The following is a 16116-nucleotide window of genomic DNA, read 5'->3' on the forward strand; positions in this document are numbered from 1 at the left end:
GACAAAAGGCCAAAAAAGGGGCAAATTGCACTTTGATCTATCACCACTTCATTCACATATGTCATGTTATGATGAGGATGGCCAGTAGTGACTTTATGTTAGAGCTTATTGCCTTTTTGCATAAACATAATGAGGAACTGAGAAAATTGACATGTTCCACAATTGTTCTCTGTACCTGATACAGAGAAAATTTTTTTCAAAAGGAAAAAGTATCTACTAAATACATCTTTAGAAAAGGAATGCAAGAACTCTTACTTTTGTAGTAACCTTTACAAGTGTTTCTTGGATGACTGTCATGTAGAAAACAGAGGGTGGGTAGTTTGCAGACAGAATATAAAAGAAACATCTGACTGCTCCAAGAGCTCCTATCAAGTGATTAGTGGTTTTCCCAACATGAAACAAAGAATAGACACCAAAAAGTTGACCTCATTCAACATTTAGTGTAGATCCATTTTTAAGGCCTCCATTGAATAAGAAAGCATGCATTAGGTTCTCTTCCTATAGAAAAATGTAAATTCATTTTTCCTGGCCTTCATGTTAGACTGTGAGGCTATCCAGGCAGCCTGAGATTAATTTCTTTTTTCTTAGTATTCTCAGTGGACTCACTTCAACCAAAGGAAACAAATCCATTTTCTTAAGCTACAAATCAGTGTCCTTAGTTTCTGAGGGGTATAACTTGACTTTATGCTTTTCTTTCCTTAGTAACATATTTATGAGAATATTGTTGGAAGTGTTCCCTCTTTTTACTGCTATGTTGTTCTCAAGGATAAATAACATTTTGCTATAAATAATGCCATGACTTTATTTTTTATAGTAAAGTATATTCAAAATATATTTTATTTTACAGGAATCTAATCATTCTTGGTTGAGTTCCATCAAGCTCAGATTTGAATTTAGATGAATAATTTGGTTGATTATTAGGTGTTTTTAAATGATTCATAAGTCTGCTGTGTGATCCAGAACAAAGCCATACCACATACCTAGGACAAACCATTATTCCCATTTATAAACAGGAAATTTAGATCCAATGGAATTAAAGAAGAGGTGGGGATTTTCGTAAATTTGAGAGTCAAAGTTCATATTTGCATGCAAACCCCTGATTCTTTCTTATTATTCTTCTTGAATCCTACCCATATTTCTAATCAGATCATCTCAAGCTATTCTATACTAAGTGGGATATTTATTCTTAAGTGTTTACTTAACTGCCTAGTAACTTGTTGGGAACATTTTCTATCTTGATGATACTTGCAACCAGAAATTGTGTTGCACCCATTTGACTTAAATTTAACCATTGTTTATTCAGCAGTTATTATTATTTAATACTGCTCAGTCCCATGTAAAAAACAAGAGAAGCATAAAGTACAATGCTGCCCTCAAAAATTTACAGTATAGTGAGAGGATGAAACACATGAGAAATATTCTAGAAGTACTGTCAGCAAAGAGATACAAAAATTCCAAAGCAAGTTTTATGGACCGTAAATTAAAATGAATGAGAGATCAACAGGGAGCAATGAGGAAAGATTTCTTGGAGGAAATGGGGAGGGTGATATTAGAAGGATGAATCGCATTTACAGTAGCCAGGAAGAGGCAAGAAAGGGGAGTGGTAGAAGCAAAGGCATAGAAAGCAGAATAAGAAAGGGAAAACTCAGATAATGTTACACACACACACACACGCACGCACGCACGCACGCACGCACGCACGCACGCACCCCACCCAGTAACATTATGTCATTCCATTATAATGCCTTTTGGCAGAATACCCCAGATGTAAATTATTAAGTTACATTATTTTACTTAACTATAGTGTTTTTCCAGGGTATAGCATATATCTACAATACAGGGCCAGGAGAGGGCTGAGGGTAGAGGGAATGAGGAGGCTCATTTAACTAAAATAGATTCAGTAGTAGAATACAAGGATAGTTAGGTAGGATGGAACCAAGCAAAAGAATTTGGTTTTCATTAGAAGTTATTGAACAGAGGAGTGATCTAATGAAATCATTGTCTTCTGAAAAAGGCATTACAGGTTTGCTTGGAAAAGAAAGTAGAGAGGGGGACTGTCTAGAAGAGTTCTGTAGATAGGAAGGTTCAAAGTGATGTGGGCCTGGCTGAATTATCATGGCAGGGGAAATGAAGAGGAAGAATGGATAAGAGGCAAGATTAAGAGAAGAAGTGCTAAAAATTAACAACAGATTCACTGAAGGAAAAGAATCTATGGTTTCTAGCTTAGAAGACTGAACAGTGCCATTATCAAAACTGTTAAAATTTAATCTTATGCTGTATGTCTTATGGTTTCTTGTCATACCTATCCTGGAAGTACTTTTGGTGATATGAGTCCTCAACATCTAGTAACAAAGTCAAGTGTTCCTAGAATAATAAAATTCAGGTGTGCCAAAAAGGATTTTTGAAATTTCTTTTCCCATACCAAGTCTCCAAGCATCTGAAACACTAATTCTCAGACGTGGAAGGAATGTTAGGAGGGAGGCTATCTAGTTCAGCCCATACCTGAACAAGAATACCCTCCCCAACATACCCTTCAAGACCTCTGGTGAAGGGGGAAACCCACTCTCGTTTTGGGTAGTTCTCATTCTTAGGAAATTTTTCCTTTCTTCATGCCCAGATTCACCCTTTTCTGATCTTTAGAACCAAAGAGAATAAATCTAATGTATCTTAAGCATGATAACCCTTAAGGTTCAAGATGATTAAAATGTCCCTGTTAGGTTTTTTCCAGGTTAACATCTCCACTTTTTTGAGGTTATCTTCATATGGCATGATTTCAAGGCACTTTATCTTGATTGTTCTCCTGTACTGATCTCCAGTTTATCAGTGTCCTACCTGAAATGTAGATCCTAGACAACTTCAGGTGTGATCTGACCAGAAAATATGGCTAAAACTGAATGAAAAGGAGGACAATCTCTTTATCCTATCACCAGATTTGGAGAGGGGGATAAGGAGAGAGAGAGAGAAGGAGAAGAACCAGAAGAAGGAGAGAGAATGTGTATTCCTTTACCAGAGATACAGAGACCATATTTAAACTGATTTATATATTTCTACCATCACCATAAAATACTAGGTGATAGATTTTTTTCAGTCACTGAAACTTGTAGAATTATCTACTAAGGAGTGGAAGGGTGTTCCTTGGTTTGGGAGAACCTGGCCTCTGAGTGTATGAGTGAGGACAGAGTAGGGAAGAGAAGGAAATAATCATGTGCCCAAAAGGACATAAGAGTTAGAGATGACACGCAGGGGCCACATTCAAAGAGAGCAGGGTCTACTGGGAGTATCTAGTGGGGCCTCTGCTTCAGGGTGAAAGAGCGACAAACTTGTGAGCTCTGTTGCATACATATATGCCTTTGCTGTTTTTTAGAGTTAATTAGTCATGCAAATACAGGCTTTAATTTATTTTGATTAGAAAAATAAGTTTCTTTTTACAAAGCTTCTTATGACTAACTTGCTTCTGACTTTAGAACACTGAGAAAATGAGTTGCATTTTTTCTATCTAGATATGTTTTTTTAAAAAGTACATTAAAGATCGTGTTGCTGTCTCAGTCTCTGAAGTAGATTTCCCCTTTATTTGTTGTATTAGCCTCTAGCCTGCTGGCTTAGCATATCAAGGAAATTACATTAAATAGCTCCCCCAATTGCCTTCCTAAGGGAATTACTTCTTAGTAGAAAGTAAAAGTATTCTAATTTTCTTGTGACAGTAATATCATAAAAGGAGGTTAGGGGAGGCTATAACTGACATGTTTGTTTATTTTTGCATATTAAGGGAAAAATAAAAGATTTCATTGACCTAACCTTCACATAAGTTATTTGAATACTGTCCGACTTCTCATGTTTCCTAAAAATATATCAATGTGTTTTTCTTTTAGAATGCTGCCATATGGTTGTTTAGCAACAGGAGACCGCTCTGGCCTGATTGAAGTTGTTAGTACGTCTGAAACAATTGCCGATATTCAGCTGAACAGTAGTAATGTTGCTGCTACAGCTGCCTTCAATAAAGATGCTCTTTTAAATTGGCTTAAAGAATACAATTCTGGGTTAGTTTATTCTTTTTTTTTTTTTTTTTTTACTAATCATCATCATGCTTTCAAAACAGCTTTGTAAGTAACAGCTCTGAAGAAAGTTTATTGTTATGTTAGCATTGTAAGGAGACAAAAGTTAGGTTTGAGAAAATTTTGTAGCAGAGTGAACAAGAAGTAGAAGGGACCACCTTAGGAAATGGATGAATGACCTTTCATTTGAATGTCTTCTTGTACAGCCTGGATCACTTTTTGTTTAGCATGTTGTAGAGGGAATTTTTTGTAAATAGTGGTTGGACTCCATGGCCATTGAGGTCTTACCCCACTCTGATATTTGTGATTCTGCCCTAGAGATGAACAGAAAAAGAGTATTGATGTCATTTAGCCAGGTTTGTCTTTGTATTCTTAATGTCCAGTAATGTGCCTGACACTGTAGATGCTTTATAAATGTTAACTAATCTGGCTAGATCACAGTGGAATTATAGTATCTTTCCTACAATCTTTGTATTTGTTACAGACAGGTAGGTGGCACAGATGATGGAATGTTAGGCTTGGAATCAGGAAGGTCTGAGTTCAGATGTGGCCTCAGACACTTCCTGTCTATGTGGCAAACCACTTAATCTCTCTCTGTCTCACTTTTCTCATCCATGAAATGGCAATAATAATTGAATTGTTGTGAGGAGAGAACGAGTGTTTGTAAAATGCTTTGGAAAACTTGAAGTGCTACATAAATGCTAGCTGTTACTAGAATTACTAATGAATTGTGCCTTATATAGATCAAATTCCAAAGCTTGACTAAGGGTTTCATGGTTAGGATATAATTTTTTTTTTTTGGAAATATACTTTAATCTAAAGCAAAATCCAAGAAACTGGAAATTATTGGTACTGATGGTTTCTAGAAGGGATCTATATTCATTTTAAACTATGACTTAGATAAGACTGTAGAACTATAGTATTTAATGCTCAGGAATTTAGGGCCTAATTTCCATGTTGATTAAAAATATTCAAAAGACCCATTCTCATCCCCCAAGGTTTAATCATCAAGCAAAACCTACCTTTTATGATATATTTGTGTTTTCTTTAGGTTTAGGACACATTGATTGCCCTTTCTCACAAATCTACACAATTCTCTTTAGAAATAGCATGAGTTACACAATTATTCACTGTCTTTTAATGCTTCTACTTTCATATTTTAGACCCACCGTGCATGTGTTAACTTCTAATTTTTCTCCATTGTACTAGCATCATGCCATACCTCTCAATCTAACACTCATCCTAGCATCTTTAAAAAAAAAAAATGAATAAATGAGTCTCTTATTCATTTATATATTTATTCATAAAATTCATTTTTTTAAAAAAAATTTAGAGTTCTAAATTCTCTCTCTACCTTCCATTCCCTCTGCTAATCGTTGAGAAGGCAAGCAGAATGATATCCATCATACATGTGAAGTCATCCAAAACATATTTCCATATTAGCCACATTGCCAAAAAAAAAGCAAGCAAAATAAAATGAAAAGAAAATGCTTTAATCTGTATTAGAGTTCATCACTTCTCTTTCAGCAGGTAAATAGCATTTTTCATCATGATTCCTTTAGAATTGTCTTAAATCAGTATATTGATTAGAGAAACTAAGTGTTTCACAGTTGATCATCATAAAATTTGCTGATGTTACTGATGTTTTCATAGTTCTACTCACTTTGCTTTTCACCAGGTCATATAAGTCTTGAATTTTTTTCTGAAAACATCTCTCTCATCATTTCTTGTAGCACAATAGTATTCCATCCCAATCATATGCTACAAATTGTTCAGCCATTCCCCAAGTTATGAGCATCCCTTCAATTTCCAATTCTTTACCACAACAAAAAAGAACTACCATAAATGTTTTTGTACACATAAGTCCTTTTCCCTTTTCTTTGAACACTTTGAGATACAGACCTAATTGGTATTTCTGGCTCAAAGGGTATTTGCACAGTTATAGCCCTTTGGACATAGTTCCAAATTGTTCTCCAGAATGGTTAACCAGTTCACAACTCCACCAACAATGCATAAGTGCTGCTATCTTTTTCCACATCCTCTCCAGCATCTGTCATGTTCCTTTCTTGAACATCTCTTAGGTAAATTCTTGTATCCCAAAATGAATTACTCTTCACGACTTACCTCTTCTACGTCATATATTTGCCAGTAGATATTACTTTCATATCTATTCCTTTCTTTCTATTTCCATTGATACTAACTTAAGTTAGGTGCCATATATTTCAGCTATACTATTGTTGACACTTTCTGACAGATGCCTATAATCTCTCTCTGCCCTAATACGTACTTCACACTATACCTCAAGTGCATGGCTCTACATGCTTTCTTATTGCCAACCATATAAAGTTCAAACTACCAGACCTGGCATTGAAGACCATTTGCAATTTGTCTATACTTTTTTTTCTATTCTTATTTGATAATATTTACTTTCATGTCCTCTCCATTATAGCCACACTCATGCTATCCTCCTGTCTCCATGCCTTTGCTTACACTGTAAAATACTGGGGATGTGGTCAGGAAGACTGTACTTCATGCTTTTAATGAAGTATGTGCTCTTCTTCCATCTCTTTTATCTGTTCAAACTTTTCTCTTCCTTCGAAGCCTAACTCAGGTGTTAGAGTTATTTGTATACTTATTTCTTTTTTGAGCTTTTGAATGCAGTTTCCTCTTTGTATTAGCTGCACCTGTTACAGTATATGTTAGACACTACGTAGCATAAGTGGCCTAAATATGCCTTTTGTTTCGTGTTGACTTGTTTTAGGGATTACTTAGATCAAGCCATTGAAGAGTTCACTCTCTCCTGTGCTGGCTACTGTGTAGCTTCCTACGTCTTAGGGATTGGTGATAGACATAGTGACAATATCATGGTCAGGAAGACTGGACAGGTAAGTTGCTATCTGTTATCTTTCAGTGGAAACCCCAAGAATACTGAGTTATTGCTGCTATCATATGTCCCCGAAGGTATTACACCATTCCTTATAGAAATTCTAGACAAACTGACCAACTCTTAGCCTTAGGTTTTCATTCTAAATCTTCTCTGAGGTAAAGTTCATTCTATCCCAGATCCTATGCCTATGTGCTTCATGACTGCCATGATTTCTATTCATTTGTAACAATGTCATTGAGACATTTTGATTAAAATTACCTGGGTCTATCCACTTAAGGTGGGAGTTTAAAATGAATATAGTTCCACATGAATTGAGTAAGGATAGAGATGAGGAGAGATAATGGCAAGGGAAGGAGTGAATTCCTCAATAAATAATGGAATATAAAGTCAACATGTACTGGGGTGCTAATGAGGTCTGAGTAGGAAGAAGGAGGCAGGGCTGAGATGTGTCAGTTGAACCATAATCAGTCCCCATTTCTTCTCCTTCTAATGTTCCCGTGACTTCTTAAGGGTCATGGTTTTCACTGAGAAATCTTGATGTGGACAGTTTCACAATTAGAGTACTGTTTTGTGTTTAGCATTGAGAACAGATTTAAGCTAGATTGTTCATTATGAAATATCTTCCTTTGCTTGTGAAATTTTCCTCAGTTATGAATCACTGTGATTCATGTTTGTACACAAAATCATTTTTTAGTCAAATGAATAAAAATAAGAATATTTTGTGTGTTGTGTTATTTTTACTTAAGTTTCCTGAGATACAAAAATGGTTCAGGACTTTACTAGGAAAAAAAGCCTTAATGAAATTAAATAAGCCTGTTTTAATTTCCTATAGGCAAAGGATATGTAGAATCTGAAACTTCTAGTAGATCTGTTCTGACTGAGCCATACATGTTCATAGATAAAACAAGCTTTGGAGTGATATAAATGCCTTCTGTCACTGAAGAGTCCTACAGCAATATTTCTTCCTTGTGAATTATTGGTAATTTAGTTAGCAATACTTCTTGAAAGGTAGGAATGGAAAGTTGCCTTATTGCTAAAACTGTACTTTTCCTTCTCACTATATACATGTTGTTTCATATATACTGCTTTTAAGAACCTAGGGGTTTCTTTTTTTTAAATTTAGAAATGTTCAAAAAAAACCTCCTTTCCTAAGGGAAAAGGAACCCATGGACTGTTATGAACAGAATAAGGAACTGAGGTAAAGCATCTTATATCAGGCTTGCAACTTCTAAGAGACATTTGTCTTTCCATTGGAAACACATCAGCAAAATATAGTCCAGTGACTGGGAAAATGAAATTCCATTTGTTTTGCTAGCTCTTCCACATCGATTTTGGACATATTCTTGGAAACTTCAAGTCAAAATTTGGCATTAAACGGGAACGAGTGCCTTTCATTCTTACCTATGATTTCATTCATGTCATTCAGCAAGGAAAAACAGGAAACACAGAAAAGTTTAACCGGTGAGTATGTCCCTGATGTCAAGGTTAAATATGTCTAATGCTTTCTTATCTGGCCAGCTGGATTCAGCATTTCCTATTCAATGTTTCTATTTGGGGAAAAGGTTAGCTTTTTGAGTCCATTTGCCTGAAAGTGAATTAATATACTATTTTCATTCAGTTCCTTAAACCCAGAACTTAAAGTCTAGAATTAGCTTAGATGTTTGTAGCTAATCTAAAATCACCCAGAATTGCATTTCTCTGTGTTCCAATAGCTTCATCTGTAAAATGAATTGGTTGGACTAGGTGATCTCTAAGATTCAATATAGTTCTAATGTTCTGTAGTCCTATGATTTATCTAGTGATAAACATTAGACTAATTAGTCTAACTTAAAGAGATGGCGCATGTTTACTATGAACCAGAAGGAGGGAAAAATCACCTTAATTATGGATATACCTTTGTGTTTATATATGTTACATAAGTGACCTTATAATTTCATCTATTAATAGTAGGGTAAAGAGCAGCTTCTTTTATATTCTTGAGCATTATAAATGTAAAAAACCACCCAAAGCTATTCATAATCAACTGAAACAATAATGCAGTTTTTAAGAAGTCCTTAGTGTTGTTGGTGAAATTACCTATTCTTGTTATAAAATATAATTTAAAAAAAATACATCATCACAGTGTATAGCACATGGGGAAGATTATAGCATTGCAAACTTGAATTTGTTCTAGGGGGATTGAATTCATGGGTGATGATAGTGATTCAAAAAAGATCATGAATTAAACATTTAAAAATACACAGAAGAAAACAGAAATTCAGAAGAGGACACAAGCAGGAACTTTTTTCTTACTGTGTTAAATTTGATAAGTACTTTAAAAAAACAAAAACCAGTAAAAAAGATATCCACAGGTTTCCTATTCAGGCCTCAGTGTTGTCAGGGTTATGGGTGACTAAATTCATAATAAAAAATTAAAAATACAAAAGACACGACTTTGATAAATCTGTGAGAAAACAGAATTTGTACACTCTTTTGTTAGTATCTGTTTATCCTGCTTATCTGAAATCAAAGCCAATAATTCCATTTGGTTTGAATGACACTGAATGATTTTATATACAAAATATATACAACACAACTTGCACAGAAATGTCTCCATATGTATTTTATATATATATATATTAAGTATATATAGCATTCAGCTGATAACATTCATATCATTTACAAGCCCCATGTATGTAACACAGCATGCAGAACCCTCTAGCAGCTAAAGAAACCAAATATCATTATCCACTCAAGTCTAATTAAGTACCAAACTCTAGTCATGCTAGATGGACGGTAATGTCTATTATCCTTGTTAATAGTAACAACAGTAACACTATCTTGCAATCATAAAGTACTTGCATTGTACCCAGCACTATACTTAGCACTTTGCAAATATTGTTCCACTTGATTCTCATTTGATCCTGGGAGACAGGTCCTTTTATTATCCCCAGTTTACAGTTGAGAAAACTGAGGCAAACAAGTTAAGTGACTTGTCCAGCTCAGAAGAAGGATTTCAATTTAGGCCTTCCCAACTCCAGGTCTAGCTCTCTTTCTATTGTGCCACCTCAATGCCACATATAAAATTTAGAGAAAAACATGTCATCACGTGCTTAGTCATTAGACTGATTTATTTCATAGCTGATAATTGAGTGGATTTTTTTTCATCAATCAAAATGAAAGTTTCTAATGAAAGTATAATCATAGTCGTTTATAGCATATTAGAAAGCCAAGAATCCATCAGAGTTCTTTTCTGATACATGCTCTGTCTCTCCTTTGCCATACCCATGTGAATTGCTGTGCTACCTGAAGGTTCCGTAAGTGCTGTGAAGAGGCTTACCTGATTTTACGAAGGCATGGGAATCTCTTTATCACTCTGTTTGCCCTGATGTTGACTGCAGGGCTTCCGGAGCTCACCTCAGTCAAGGATATACAGTATCTTAAGGTAAGAATTTCACTGTGTATACATGCAGGATTCCATTCCTAAATCTTGACTAAACATCTGTTGTAGTAACTGATTACCAAAATATCTATCCCAAGGTGGGAAAAACTGTATGGCTGGGGGTGGGGGTGGGGGGGTAAAGAGTGGCCTTTCAAAAACATTTTGATGTGCCCCAAAGGCTAATAAACTAAACTTATCCTTTGACTTGATGATACCATGCTCCAGAGGGTCCATACTCCAAAGTGATCAAAGAAAGCAGAAAAGGGCCCATATGTACAAAAATATTTATGGTACCTCTTTTTCTGGTAGCAAAGAACTGTAAATTCTGAGGGGCTGCCTCTCTATTGGGAAATGGCTGAACAAATGATACTGTGTGACTGTGATGGAATACTATTGTGCTATAAGAAATGATAGAGATGGTTTCCGAAAAACCTAGGAGAACCTGTAGACACTGATGCAAAATGAAGTGAACATAATCAGGACAGGTTATGGAGTAAAAGCAACGTTATACAGATAATCGACTTTGAAAGACTTAGTAACTCTGAACAACACAACGACCAACCATAATTACAGAAGATTCATGGTGACGTGTGCTGTCTACTTCTAGATAAAGAACTGATGGACTTAGAGAGCAGATTGAAGCACATTTTCTTCTATTTCTTCCTTTTACCCCTTGGAATATGGCAGATGTGGAAATTGGTTTTGCATGGGTATACCTATTTTTACTAGTTATTCTTTTTCTTGCCTTCTCAGTGGAGGGATAGAGGAAAGAGGAGAGAATTTTGGAGCTGAAAATAAAATTATATTGAATTAAACCTTTTAAAAAAGAAAAAGTGAAGAAATAAAGTAAACAGTATATTTGGTAAATCTTTACACTTTTGGAAGGATTTTGTATTTCCCCAAAATGACTTGGAAGAGGCTACATTACACATTTAGCTGTTAAAACATGTAGTTAAGTTTCTCTTGTAGATACGTTTACTAGACCCCTTGGACTGCAACCTTAACATTAGCTACAGTTACCTGTGTCACATTATTACTATTATTTCCAAGATGTTCCAAATTATTAGGCAGATAATTTATCCAATTATTATTGGATAAAACACAAGTTTGTCAGAGTAGCATCTAAAGCCTTTTACAGATTGCGTTCCACACTTGTTTTCTACCTTCCCTTGACACACACTCAGTTCTGGGTAGGCCAGCCTGTCCACAGTTTGCCGTCCCCTTCCTCCAGCACCACCACAGACTCTCTTGCCCACCCTCACTGCCACTGGTGACACTTCTGACCTCCCACAATTCTGCACTGCTACCACCTCTCACCACAAAACGTTTCTTCTTCCCATAAGTGATTACAGCCTATAACTCTGCAAATTATATTGTACTTTCTTTTCCGTGTAGATGTTGACTCTCATCAGTAGGATGCAAGCTCCTAGAGGATAACGATTTTATTATGTTGTTCCCTGGAACATAGTAGGCACTTAATAAATGCTTGCTATTTGAATGGTCAAATATTGTCAGGTATTGATTGAAATTTCTATGTAAGTTGAAATACTGATAGAAGCATAAAATTTCAAGACCTTGTGATCATGAACTTCATTATGTTCCTCCAAACTCTTGCTAGGAAGATCAGGCACTTAGAAGTTTTAACTAGAAAAATCTTATTCATAAAAGTCAAAAAACTTGGATTTATTATGGTATTTTTGGAAACAGGTAATTAATTTACAAGCTAGCCCTTTTCTCCATTGAAGCTAATTTATCATCTTTTTCTATATTGCATTGTTTAGTAAACATCTCGGTAGTGGTTTTTTGCTAAGTTCCATAATAAGCAAATTAGTTAGAAATTCTGTCAGAGGCACAAGCTCTGGACAAAGGGGAATCCCAACTGCCTTGAATAGTTCAGATGTGCATGTGAGCCTGAAGAGAGATTTTGTTCTTTCATTGATTGATTTCCTTTGTGAGAGGCACAATGTTCATGTTTCCACACTACCGCTACTGCCACTGCATTTTCTTTTGGCATCCCCCAAAACACATTCAAGGTGCTCCCAAGAAGATAAACATAGAATGTATTTTCCTGAAACTCACTTGAACCAAGGGACTCTGTAGAGGCAAACAAAACCTAGACACAAGAAAGGGAAACCCAGGATACACCAAGGCATTGTGTCTATATCTGCTTCTGATTTCAGAGAGCCCTCACAACTCTCAAGTGCCCCTGACCATGCTATATCTCATTCTGCTGCTAAAAAATTGTATTTACCAATTTCATATTCCCTTTGGATTTTCCTGTAGTATCCCCATCCCACCTCCTTAAGTATCCTGTAGTTAATTATCTCCCTTGAATTATCTTTCTCTGCAATTAGCAGGTGGTTCCTCCCTCACCAGTGTTGTACCAGGGTCTTAATGGGTCGTTCCCCTGCCTGCTTCTGATAAACAACTTTAATACAGTTAATCAAATACATATGTATAAGTACATAGCTGAGGCAAAGCTATGATAGCCTCAGATAAATACCTTAGAAATGAATCATTTCTAACTTTTGTTTCCTTTTTTCAATCCATTGCCTTCTGATGAACATAAAAGATTATATGTAATAATATATTAATTAATACTTTGGTATAGTAATATATCATTAATATATTACATATGATATAAATTTTTTCATTCAGTCTGGCCTGGGTCATAGGCTACACTTTGAGCGTAGGTGAAAAAAGTGGCCTTCTAATTAAGATACAGTACCAAAATGTCCCTGTAGGTAATCACCCAAGCAAACCTAGACTCTTTTGTTTATAAGAGCCTAGGCTGCGGATCAGCATTCAGCGGAAGGCAACAGTTTGGATGGTTTTCAGTGGACCTGTGACCCTTCTCCCTTTTCCTTTCTCTGTCCCACAGTCATTTCTTTGTATTCTGCCTCAGGTGTTTTCTTGCCACTCTGTGGCCATCTACAGACTCCAGAATTGTCTTTCACTGTTCCCTCCCCTCTCATGCAAAAAATCAACAGTCTGGCATCCCCTTCTGAAAGGTTATCAGCCTTTTTACCTAGGACGTTATTGTTGTTCATCACATCTTTAGTTAATTCATATTTTATTTATACACATAAATCACATATCGATCAGAGGAGGAATACAAACTATAGTGTTCACAAGTTCTAATGGATATTTTATTAAGTAGCATTTAATAAGAGATTAGCTTCTAACTTAACCTTAGATTTTTCTTGTTGCCTTCTGCCCCACAAATATTACATATAAGGATTATTAATGTTATATAAATAAATGAAGCATTAGTGAAAAAAAACTTAGGCTTTATAAGGGATCTTATTTGTACAAACTCTTGGAAAGAACTACTAGATGGCATGTTCCATGTAAACAGAGCCTTCATCCTTCACCAGGGTGTCCCCAAAGTCTTGGTGCAGTTTTAAGCTTTAGTACAGTGCTGCTTGCCATGCTCATAGGAGGTGAATTGAACTGAACTGACCATTGATGTAGTATATGTACTCAGTTTTGTGTTAAGGGTCAACTCAGAATTGATCCATGCAAGCATTCATCTACTGATTTGTTCGTTTTTGTTCTTTAGGACTCTTTGGCCTTGGGGAAGAGTGAGGAAGAAGCACTAAAGCAATTTAAGCAGAAATTTGATGAGGCGCTCAGGGAAAGTTGGACTACTAAAGTAAACTGGATGGCTCACACCATGAGGAAAGATTACCGGTCTTAATGAGTGCCAGCTTCTCTGCCCATGTTTTTTGTTGTTCTTTGGCTGTTGTTATGGTTTAGTTTGGTTTGTTTAGTTTGGCTTTCATTTTGGATTTGCACTAAACTGAACACTGCCCTGACGATAAGTATTAATTAAAAAGGGAACAAAATCCTGGAACACCAAGTTTAAAAGAAAAAAATTACCCAGCCTAACCTGAATGATCCTTGATGATTGCACTCTACTGACTGATTGACAAAGACCCAACACAAAATCCGCCAGCATCCTGGATAATCACTTGCTGACTTTGCACGCAGAAAGCTACTAGATGTTTTCTTCTTTTAAAAAGTTTGGTACTTTTAAACAGTGATGTAAATATTCATTTTCTGTATTGTGACAAAGTATTCTAACTCAGCCAAGGACTTTAGACACACCAGTTATGGGACCAGTGGCTGTTTTTATGTTCAAAATGGGACTTTGAAAGAAGGGTGTCTTTGTGCAACCTTAAGATTATGATGTATTTTTTTTTTTTTTAAGTCAAACCTGTGGAAAGCTGTTGATTTTTTTTTTTTTTGATGTTTCTATACCATGGTATCATTCCATCAGAACTTGCTGAAAATCTAATGGTGTGGCAAATATGACATGTTCATATATACACACACATGTATATATACATGTGTATTCGCATGCGCAAGCGCATGTGCCCACATGTGTGTGTGTGTGTGTGTGTGAGAGTGTGTGTGTGTGTGTCTGTGTATGTCTGTGTGTGTGTGTAAAAAACAGGAGTATTTCAGAAATGTTGCCTTTGGTTTTCTTCAGCCTGGGATTTTTGTTTTTGCCAAAAGCAGGGCTTTTTTCTCCACATTCCTTTCTGGTAACTAACTGCCTGATCCAGTTCTTCCAGCTACTTCCCTAATGAAGCGTATGTTGACACAGGATTTATGTACTGTATGTGTATGAAAGAGTGAGCTACATGGGGGATAATACTTGAGCAACTGTACCAAAAAATAAAGGCAACAAAAGACAAGGAAACTATTTATGAAATAAATTCCCAACCTGAAATTCAGTATTTTTTTTTAAATGCCAGTGAATAGTCTCAGACCTCTTCTTGTTGTATTTATTAAAACTTCTAACAACATGATTTTTTGCAGAATATGTGTTCAGCTTTTAGTAGCTGCATAATAAATTGGATTTTTTTCAAGTTATTTGCTGAGGTACCAGATTTTTAGGGTGCTAAGTGGAGAGCAGTTTCAATATGTGCAATAGGAACTACTGGTTTAAGTGTGTAAAATGTGTGCTCCAGTGAGCACCAAGAGATCCATCTAAGCTGCTGCCTGTTCTCCAAACAATACTGGTCACTCTCATTCCATGATGTCGGAATGGAAGGCAGGAAATTAACAAGATATGTTTACCCTTCAACTAATGTGTTTTCCATTGAAGTTTGATTAAAAATTGTTTTCTTTTGTTCATAGAACAGATTCATTGTCTTTTTAGAGGGTCCAGACCAATCAGTGGACAAACCAAAATACAATGAAGTCTGCACTGCCTTGGATTCCTCTCTCCCCAGGGTCAGCATTACCTGGGTTAAGACAGAGAGACAACTGACTTTTCAGAAATGGCCGAGTTGGCTTGGCCACGTGAAAAAAATGTCTCAAAGCCACACCCTCTTTTCTTACGTAGCTTCCAAGAACAACAGCTCTCACTTTCCTGCTTAGCTCTTTACTTCATTTGTTCGTTTGAGGGAGGGGTGAAAGAGAAGAAATAAATGCAAATGCATAACTCTTTGGCAGGCTTCAGTGAAAGCCTGTAAGTTTGAACGTCATCATGTTTGTCTCACTCTTGGAGCAGCCTCAGTAGTTGGGTGAACCCTAAGGAACTGTGTTTATTTCTCAACAGAAGTTAGCCTGGGGAGCCTCTTGAGTCCCTTTCTATAGGGCAATCATCTATGGAATGTCTTTCACCCAAAGGATTCTACCTGGCTTGTAATAGAAACTTCATAGACCAGAGTACACCTCAAACCCTGCCCATACTATGTCTAGTCTACAGTCCAACCAGTATCCAAAGATTGGATCCTTCAAAG

The 16116-nt window shown here is 36.2% G+C and overlaps 1 protein-coding gene across 10 annotated transcripts in view; it reads left to right on the plus strand.

Moving 5' to 3' along the window:
* Positions 1-15241, plus strand: part of PIK3CB (phosphatidylinositol-4,5-bisphosphate 3-kinase catalytic subunit beta) — a 186125-nt gene extending 170884 nt beyond the window's left edge. For 9 of the 10 annotated variants that reach the window (XM_072613527.1, XM_072613529.1, XM_072613533.1 and 6 more), the window contains 5 exons: positions 3870-4037; positions 6814-6937; positions 8255-8400; positions 10231-10363; positions 13923-15241. In XM_072613527.1, coding sequence (XP_072469628.1) covers positions 3870-4037; positions 6814-6937; positions 8255-8400; positions 10231-10363; positions 13923-14060 — 709 coding nt within the window. In that variant the 3' untranslated portion in view covers positions 14061-15241. The remainder of the gene's footprint in view (positions 1-3869; positions 4038-6813; positions 6938-8254; positions 8401-10230; positions 10364-13922) is intronic. The other variant, XM_072613534.1, reaches the window with a different exon arrangement.
* The last annotated feature ends 875 nt before the right edge of the window (positions 15242-16116 follow it).

Source organism: Notamacropus eugenii, chromosome 5, assembly GCF_028372415.1.
Source record: "Notamacropus eugenii isolate mMacEug1 chromosome 5, mMacEug1.pri_v2, whole genome shotgun sequence".
In the NCBI taxonomy this organism is placed as follows: domain Eukaryota; kingdom Metazoa; phylum Chordata; class Mammalia; order Diprotodontia; family Macropodidae; genus Notamacropus; species Notamacropus eugenii.